At 64.3% G+C, this 9,543-nt stretch overlaps 1 protein-coding gene across 2 annotated transcripts in view; it reads left to right on the forward strand.

Moving 5' to 3' along the window:
• The window catches only part of MCF2L (MCF.2 cell line derived transforming sequence like), a 76,871-nt gene that overhangs the window by 33,620 nt on the left and 33,708 nt on the right, over window positions 1–9,543 (forward strand). For both annotated transcript variants that reach the window (XM_027776210.1, XM_027776209.1), the window contains exons 5-8: window positions 5,571–5,690; window positions 7,781–7,897; window positions 8,376–8,525; window positions 9,292–9,416. In XM_027776210.1, coding sequence (XP_027632011.1) covers window positions 5,571–5,690; window positions 7,781–7,897; window positions 8,376–8,525; window positions 9,292–9,416 — 512 coding nt within the window. The remainder of the gene's footprint in view (window positions 1–5,570; window positions 5,691–7,780; window positions 7,898–8,375; window positions 8,526–9,291; window positions 9,417–9,543) is intronic.

A 9,543-nucleotide genomic window follows, 5' to 3' on the forward strand; every position in this document is an offset into this window, starting at 1 on the left:
GGGCGGGGCCCGGCCTGGGGCGGAGGGGGGGTGTTGCCCCCTGCCACAGGCTGGGGGCTCAGCGGCGACCAGGCAGAAAAGCTGCCCACGGCCTGCAGGCGGAGGTGCCGCGCTCCCAGGGTTTCATTCAAACACTCTACCCCCCTGCACACTCATCTGTGCATGGGGGCTGTGCACATGTGTGGGGGGTATGCATGTGTTCATGTGTGTGCATCTGTGTGCATGTGGGATGTGCCTGTGTGTACATGTGTGTGCACTTGTGTGGGTGTGCATGTGCATTTGGTGTGTGTGCACCTGTGTGCACATGTGGGTGTGCATGTGTTTGCATACCTGTATGTGCATTGTATGGGTGGCTATGCATGTGTGTGCGCCTGCGTGTGTGCATACATGTGGGGGTGTACATGTGTGGAGTGCGCGTGCATGTGCATGTGGAGCCTGAGGTACTCACGTCCAGGACCTGTGCACTCCCATGCCCGGAGCTCGCTGTGTCACCAGCCTAGAGCTGCAGCCTTAGCAGTGGAGTGTGAAGGGGCTCAGGACCTCTGGGTGCCAGTGAGCCCGCCAATCTGTGTGCAGGGAGGGTACGAGCCTGTCTCTCAGGCCAGGACTTGGCGATCATCGGCAAGCATTTCCGGGTAAGCAAAACCGTGTCGCTGCAACACTGGGTCGAATTCCTACCCTGTGCCTGCTGCAGGGGCTCTTAGGGCGAGTCACCTCATGGGTGGTGGAGCTGTGCTAACACTGGAGGGCTTCTCAGCATAGGTGACGCTCATGGGAGCCCGACAGGGCAGCGGCAGCAGTTGTCCAGGGCCCTGGGCGTGCGCACTGGGGCCTGCTGGAAGGCGTGCTCCTGCAGCGCCGAGCTGCGCAGGCAGGCCTGCCGGGACAGCCCATGCAGAAGTCTGGGTGCCCGAGCGCCAGCCGCTCCGTGAACTGTGCTGCGCTGGGCGTTTCAGAATCGCCAGAGAGTGGTTCTGCGTGTCCTCGCCCAAAGCGAGTGAGCAGGCGGAGGACGGCCACCTGACGGTTGGACCTAGTCATGCCAGTTCTCTGGGCCAGACGCCACGCGTGCCCCGGGGACACGTGCAACTGTGTTACTCGCCAGTGGAGGATAAACTGCTTCGGTGCCGGCAAAGTCATGGCGTAACTCTGTCTCCCGCCGTGAGGGTGTGTCGTGGCTTTCTGACGGCCCAGTAGGTCTGGCCCCATACCCCTGTGCTTAAAGGAGCCAGACCCCACATGGCTGACCACAGCTCAGATCCTGCCCTGGCAGGCTGAAAGTACGCTGGGCGCGCCTGTGTGTGCCCCAGGCCCCACCAGAACGAGGGACATGTGCAGCATGGCCACGCCTCCTGGGGCCTTTCCCGCCTCCCTGTCTCCGGAGAGCTTGTGCTCCCTCTGGCGGTTAAAAGCATAGTAATAAATAAGTAGCTTCCACTAGACTACGGACAGAGAAAAGAGCTCCGAGCTATCCCACAGGGGCCCTGGGCTGTCCCGTCCCATGAGGGGGGTCCCCGGGGTCCCACATGGATGGGCGTCCTCGTCCCCCGCGAGAGGTCTGGAGGGCTGGCTGGCCCGACCAGCAGGCGCAGTCAGAGTCACGCCCGGGGACCCTTCACCTGCTGCTAGCTCCCGTACTCACAGGGCCTCTGCGTGGTTGGGTGACTGCGTGCGACACGGAGCACAGCACATGTGTACAGCACGCATGTTCTGAAGGAGGCATGTGAGGTGCGGTAGGACAGTCTGACCTCTCCGTGGACAGGAGGAGAGAAGCTTGGGTCGGGTCAAGAGCGCCTTTCCTCTGTGAGGGGCACGTGGCACCTTCAGAGCCACCGCTCGTGGGCTGCCCTTTGCCCTCTGTGTCGGGACGCGCCCTGAGACCAGCACCCCTGTGTAACCTCGTGCATGCCCCAGGCCGGCTCCGCACAGCTAGGTGAGGTGGCCCTCAGCTCCCCATGAGCTGCTGCTCTGGGCATCGATGGCGACCAGGACCACAGAACCATAGTGAATGCGGTCGCGGCTACACGCGAGATCGAGGGCCGGCCCGGAGAAAGACACGCGTGCGCCCACGGCCCTGGGACGCAGTGAGAGTGGGAGAGCTGTCGGCAGCACGAGGCGTGCTTTCCCTGGTTGGCACAGAAGGTGGGGCACCCGGAAGCCGGGCTGTGGGTCGTGGGTGAGTGCGAAGTCCTTAGGTTGTGGTTGGTTAGAGGAAACGCAGTTTCCGCCCCTGAGAGCCTAGGACAGTGCACCTCACTGCGAGCGAAGGGAGGCTCTGCACGGCAGACAGGGTCGGAGCAGGAGTGGCGGCCCCCCGTCCAGGGCCGGAGCTCTGCGATGCGGTGACCGCCCCCGACACAACTCTGGGGCAGGAAGCGCTCCGCCCTCAGGGGAGCTGGCGTGACCCGCAAAGGCGTGTGCTGTCTGGGGCTGCAGGGCGTGCAGGCGGTGGGTGTGCAAACACACGCGTATCTTCTCCAGCAGGCAGCCAGCGACCAGGCCCTGAGGGCCTTGCTCTAGGCCTTGGGCCGGCCTGCCCCAGGCGCAGTGGGACAGCCCCGCCGCTGCCTCTGGCTCAGACCCGGCGTTCTCACCTGTTCACATGGAGACTGGCCGTCTGCGCTCTGGGCACTCGGTTTCCAGCAACTCTGGCAGACATGCTGAGCCTGAGATTGCGTCTGCCCTGTCCCCTGTGCTGCAGTGCCGAGCGACCTCAGGAGGGCCGCTTGAGTGGCTCCAGGCCCTGCTCTCCAGCACCCGGGTCCACGGAGCGCCTGGCGGGCCCATGGCTTTGCTGTGTCTGTGTGCACACGCGTGTTACCTCAGTTTGTACGTCTCCAAAGGCACCCCAGAGGCCGGGCAGTGTTTCTCAGTCCGCCTACATTTTCTGGACACCACGTCCCACATCTGTCTGTAAGTCCCTCAAGGTCAGCCCCCGAACGTGAAAACCAGTGTGTGTGTGTGAGATAGAAACCCACTCCACCTCATTACTGATTAGCGAGAGATTTACAAAAAGACACTGTTTCATAGGCTCACTTTGAAATCATCTATTTGCCTCTAGTATTTAAAATAAAGTTTTAATTGTGTATCTTTCCCCAGCCTCTTATTTATTTATTTTTTAGGTTTTTGCCATAGGGTGTGTATGCTCACCAAAAAGAGACAGAGACAGAGAGTGAGAGATTGCCCCTGGGGAGAAGCCACGCCACAACTCCTTCCCCCCACCCAGTTCCTTTCAGGATTTGGGGCACACGCACACACGCACACACACACACACACACACACGGGCCCATTGTGATTTTCAAGCCCCCGGATCTGGGACTTGAACCATGTGGTAGTCCAGCACCTTAACCACCACGCTACCTGCTGGCCCGCAGCTTGTCAGGCAAACAGTTGACTCCACCTCACAGAAAGCCCCGTTTGTATACGTGATTAAACCTCCACACATGGCTAGAACCCCACAATTATTCTATTTTATATGAAGACCCAGTGACCTGAGCAGAAGGCCAGGAAGCAAAGCGGGGAGAACGGGTTCCGTGCCTGGCGGTCTCGCCGTCGGTGGGGCTGGCGGCTCCCTGCCACATGCCCCGCCCGCAGGGAGCTGGCCGACCTGGCTGAGAAGCACCCTGTCTGGGTTTAGAGAAGTGTGCTTCCTCGTCGCCTCCAGAAAAAGACCCGAGAGCATGGCTTTCCTGGGATAGCGGCGGCCAGTTTCACCAGCAGCGAGAGACTCGCCAAGCCCTGTGTCCGTGACCCACGCCGCTCTGCTCAGGCTCGTCTTCGGGGAGCCCCAGTTCCCCTCAGGGACTCTGCCCCGGAGTCGCGGCTCGTGGGGCCCCGCAGGAGAAAGCCTCTGCCCGCGGGCGTTCCCCTGGCACGAGCTGACGGCTGCAGGCCGTGGTGGCCTCGCGCACTGCCAACAGACACTGGTGGTCAGAGAGCTCGGCTGCAGGGGGACCCAGTCACCTACCCAGGTGTCCCTGAGCTCTGAGGGTCCCAGCGGGCGACGCCAAGGTCAGCCTCTGGCACAAGTGCTCCCGGTAGCCACTGGCACCCATGGTGGCTGCTGAGGGTGCCAGCAACAGGCGCACAGGGTCTGCCCTGCCGGCGGGCAACGTGGAGGACCAGGGCTGACACGCTGGAAGGCTCCGTGGGAAGGCCGTGTGCGGTGTGGAGTCTCAGAAGACCAGTGTCCTTGCTCGGGCGGGGCCAGCGTCCAGCTGGACGGGAGGTCAGCCGCCGTGGCAGGCCAGCTTAGCCCACGGTGTGTACGCAGTGGGAGGGGCGTTCTGGCAGGAAGGTGGGGCCTGCGGCAACCCGCTCCTGGCACCGCAGCCGCCTTCCAGGTCTTGCTCTGGGGCCGCCCGCGTGCTCCCTGCAGGAGGGCTTGCTTGCCTCATGTCCTCAGTCCTTGGGGCCGGTGATCCTGGATTCCCTCCTGCCACACAGCCACGTGGCACAGCCTGCCAGGCGTCAGCTCTGCGCCTGTGGGCTGTTCTCTTACGGCGAGCGTGGCCCAGGACAGCCTCTGGCCGGGTGTTGACAAGCAGGCCTCTCCCACCCCAGGCCTCGCCGCTGCACCTGTCTGTGGGGCGATGCCGTTCCCTTCTGTGACCGCGTTGGAGGTCTGCGGAGTCAGACTTCCTTCTCTAGTGATGGGGTCCCTGATCTGGGCATCTGGGCCGTGCGACATCACAGGTGGACAGTGTTTCAGAGCCTGCTCTGCCCCAGACCGGACTAAATGCTGCACATGCCTCGGCCACTTTGTCCTCGAGAGGGTGGCAGGTGCTGCTGTCTCTCTGTCTCGCAGATGGGGAAACCGAGGCACGAGGGAGTGAGGGGCTAGCCCGAGGTCACATGCTGCGTGTGCAAGGTTGGCCCCAGACACGCCTCGTAGCCACTCATGGGGCCGCGCCTGTGCTCCAGGGACAAGCTGCCCACCTCCGATTTCGGCATTGGCTGTCTGGCTTCCTGGCTGTCACTGGATGGGCGCGTCAGCACCCTGGGCCTCGCAGTGGGGCCTTACCAGCAGGCGGCGGGGTCAGCCCTCCTGGGACAGAGAGGTCTGCCCGCACCTACCCAGCTCCATGGCTGCCAGGAGCCCTGCCGTCGGCTGGTGCTGCTTCTGCCCAGTGTCTGCCTCCTCCTCGAGGCGTGTCCGCACGGTGGGTCTGTCCAGAATTCCTCTGGTAAGGACAGTGGTCACATTCAGCCAGAGCCTCCGGGTGGCCTCGCGGGTGCTCTGGGAAGACCCTGTGCCCGTGTGAGGCCACATGTGAGTGCTGGGACTGGCTCTGGCAGTGGGCTCTGGGGGCGTGGCTCCGCCCACGACCGCTGCCATCCCCCATGTGTACGAGCAAACCAAGCAGTCCCACCGGGGCTGGCTTTCTCCGTGGCTTTTAAAACATGGTGACGCCTACTAGAGACCGTGCCTGTAACTGTGTCTGCACACACCTCTCCTGGAAGCCTGCGGCCCACGTGGCCACCCCGCAGTCCCCGTGGTGTGGCTGGGGTGCAGAGCCCCTGTCCGCTGTCCACGGAGGATGCCTCAGGCCCTCCCTTCCCTCCGGCAGGCCTCTTTCCCCGCAAACCTGCAGTTGGTCCTCGTTCTGCGCCCAACGGGGTTCTTCCAGAGGACTCTGTCAGACATCGCCTTCAAGTTCCATAGGGATGACTTTAAGATGAAGGTGCCGGTAAGTCTGCCCGGCTGCATTCAGCACCCGTCTCCGGGTACCAGGAGCCGGCCTCAGTGCTGGCCTCCATAAAGCCCAGGTGCACTTGGCCACGAGTCTCGTCTTGCTGTCACACGTGGCCCCGGCAGCCCTGCCCCACTCACCCCGGGCTGGCAGCCTGCATGGTGCTGGCCTCGCCGCACCATGGCCCAGGTGTTCTCGGAGACACTGAGGGCTGGCCACCACCAGTCCCCAGAGGGTGGCAACCCAGGCTCCCCCATGCCCGGGGACAGAGAGGTACAGGAGGTGGGTGCAAGTGTTCCCCGGGCCCAGAGGGAGCCCAGCTGCTGGCTGGGGTGGGTCCTACCCAGGCTGGGGACAGCCCCTCTGGGGTCCCTCCCTCATCTCCGAGTCCAGTTGGCATAGGACCGCCTCTTCTGCCTCTGCCGTCGACACAGGGCACGCTCTGGTGCCCATGGGCGGCTGCAATGCACACAGGTCCTGTAGCCATGTTTCCTTGGGGACCTGGGCACGCCTGAGTGCACGGCTGCCCCCTGAGTCGCTGGGCAGTGGCCGCCGGCCAGGACTTCCATGGTTTGCTGCTTCTCTTACCAAAGGAACAGGAGCTCCTACCTGGCTGGCCAGATCGCCTGGGGAGTCTCAGAGTCGGGGGGGGAGCTAGCCACGGCAGCTTACAGGGAAGACATCTTGTCCCCATTCCCAGAGCCAGCCCCACCTGCCCTGCAACCAGTCAAAGCCCCATGTGTCCAGATGGGGAGGAACAGCAACCGAGGCCTCCCCCGCCCGCGTCCGGGTCTGCCCCAGGCCCTTCCCACAGTGCCCACCGAGACATGTGACCCTGAGGCCGGCCCAGATCAGTAACTGGGCACAGGGCATTCTGCTCAGCCCAGGGCCCTACGAGGACACTGGGGGTCCCCCCTGAGAACCGCTGGCTTCCAGGTCTCTGGGTGGGGAATGTGGGGCACCACGCTTTCCGTCATTGCTAAGCAGTCCACTTCCTAGAGGTGACCAAGGGTATGCCCAGGTGGAAGCTCAGACCTGACCCCACCAGGAGTGGCCACCGCGTGCAAGCTCACGGCCATCCTGGGCCCTCCTGGCAGAGCTGTACTCGGCCCTCAGGCGAGCCGACCCAGGCTGTCTGGACGTCCCCTTGCCTCGGCGGGACAGCCTGGGGGTGGCAGGTTCCATGTGTGGACGCCCCACGACCATGTCCCACGGGGCTCCTGCCACGCGATGCTGCTGTGTTAGAGGGAGGTCCTGGCACTTCAGCTCACTCGCCCACGTAGGACCGTCTCCGGAATGACAGGACCACTGGGAGGCCGCGGACATCCACATGGCTCCCGTGGAGTGCACCGCCCCGCTCGGAGTAGGGAGGCGGGTTTAGTGAAACGGTGGGGCCAGCCCTCTGTTGGCCTGACACACAGCTATGAAGCCTGGATCTGGACGGGACGGGGTGCTGACTGGGAGGGACACCAGACAGGGCGCCCAGCTGCGCCCGAGCCCCACCTGGCGGGGCCTGGGGATACTGCACGGTGAAAGTGCCACTCTGGCTTCGGAGGCTACGGTGCCAGTGCGCCTTCGCCGGCTGTGATAACTGACTGTCTCAGCCACTGTCCGGGAACCCAGGGGCGACACTAACGCAGCCCAGGCTTGGCAGCTGCCAGGGTATCCCGTAGCCTTGAGCTAAGCCTCTGCTGAGGGCTTCCAGAGCACAGGGGCGGAAACACGCAGGACACAGTCAGCCACGTAGGACCTGCAGCCTTGCCCCGGCGACCTCGGTATTGGGATGACCTCAGGTGTTTTCAGCAGCTCCCCTTGAACCGGCGCCATCCGATGGGCACGCCGCCTGCCCCCGCCAGAGGCAGAGCAGATGGGCTGGTCTGCTGTGTGTACCCAACGCCACCCCCTGCTCTTCATTCCCTGGAGAGATCAGTGGTGGAGTGTCCTCTGTATTTACGAGGATGCCGCGGTTTGCCCGAGGCCTCCAGCTCAGGAGGGGCCGCGCCGGGACCAAGCCGGCGGGCTGCAGTCTAAGGCGCCACTGCAGGGTGAGGAGGCGCCCTGCATCTGGAACTGGGCTCTCTCCCCAGGTCATCATGCTGAGCTCCGTCCCAGAGCTGCACAGCTACATCGATAAGTCCCAGCTGACCGAGGACCTCGGCGGGACCCTGGACTACTGCCACGCCCGCTGGCTGTGCCACCGCACGGTGAGTGGGCCTTGGTGGCTCTGGTTCTGGCTGGCCTGCAGCTGCCCCACAGGACGGCGTTCGCGTTGAGACGCTACCTTCCCCCTAATGTGTCCGCGCCGACAAGCGTTTCTTCCCCAAGAATGAGGACATCTTAGTCATCCCGGGGCAGTAACGTGAGTGGGAAGTCCAGGAGTGGCTCTGGCTGGGGAGAGCAGGGGACAGGACAGGAAGACACTGCTGTCGCGGCCTGTGGCACAGACGCCCTGCGGGGACTGAGGGCGGCTGTGAGCGATGACTCTGTGACAGGAGTGTTGGCAAGGCGTGCCTGGTGCACGTCTGAGGAGACCGGAGAGGGGAGGAGCGGGAGCACCGCCCGTGCGTACATGCCCCTGGTTGCGCGCCTCCCGCTCTCCAGTGGCCCGGCCGCCTGCCCGGGCCGGCGTAGGTCTGCTCCCACGGGCGCAGCGAGCGCGCTCTGACCGGCCCCTCTCCCAAGGCCATCGAAGGCTTCGCCGTCCTGGTCAAGCAGACGGCACAGATGCTGCAGACCTTCGGAATGGAGCTGGCCGAGACGGAGCTGCCCAACGACGTGTCATCCACCAGCTCGGTGCTCTGCGCCCACGCGGAGAAGAAGAACAAGGCCAAGGTGCGAGCGGCTGGCGGGCGAGGGGGAGGCGGGGAGGAGCGGGCCGAGGTCGGCCTCAGGCAAGACAGGGTCTCTGCGGGGTCAGAGAGGCCTTCAGAGCTCGCTGGCTGCCGGCCGCCGGCCCCGCCAGCGCGTGCTCCCTGGCAGCTGGGCTCCAGATGAAGCTGTGGTACGTTATCTGGGTGCCTCGAGCTGGCTGGGAGCCAGTGAGCGTGGCCAGGGTACGTGAGGGGCCGTCAGAGGCGGCCATCCTTGAGCCCTGTAGCTGCCTGTGGTGAGGACTCCGCATGGAGTCGTGCCCGTCCCCTGGTAGCAGACAGGACCTGTGCTCCTGGCACTTGCTCCGTGCGGCCGAATCCCGGCGCACAGTGCCTGCTGTGTACCCGCTCTCCCACCCCGGGCAGACGCCACGTCTGCTGTGCCCTGGCACCCATGCACAGTGCACCTGGATGACAGTGCTCACCCTGTCAAGCGAGCCGCTCGCTCCCCAAGGACGGCTTTGGGCTCGGCGTGGCTCGCAATGGCTTTAGGAGCTGGGGCACATGGGAGGCCAGGCCTCTGGTTACATTTTCACCCTGCCTGCCCCTGAGTGACCTGTAGCCCAGCTCTGCCCAGTGCCAACAAGCATGAGGGAGTCGCCCAATACTCACCGCCCAGTTTTAGCAGAGCCAGACGCTGCTGCATCGGTGTGGCCACGTCCTGGGAGCCGCAGCTGCCCACCTCGCCAGGCTGGCCCCAGCAGCTGAGTGGCACCTGCTCTCTGCAGGAGGACCTGCAGCTGGCGCTGAGGGAGGGGCACAGCATCCTGAAGAGCATCGGGGAGCCGCTGGCCGAGAGCGCGGAGCATGGCATCAACCAGGACCAGCTGGACAACCAGGCCACTGTGCAGAGGTGAGGCCACACCTGGCCGGCCTGCGGGCAGCCTGCCAGGCTCGTGGCAGAGCTGCAGGCAGAGGCGACAGCCAGAGCCGGCACCCTCCTGGGGTCAGTTCTCAGTGCTCAGAGGCTCTGTGGATCT

Source organism: Tupaia chinensis, unplaced genomic scaffold, assembly GCF_000334495.1.
Source record: "Tupaia chinensis unplaced genomic scaffold, TupChi_1.0 Scaffold000644_1, whole genome shotgun sequence".
NCBI lineage: Eukaryota > Metazoa > Chordata > Mammalia > Scandentia > Tupaiidae > Tupaia > Tupaia belangeri.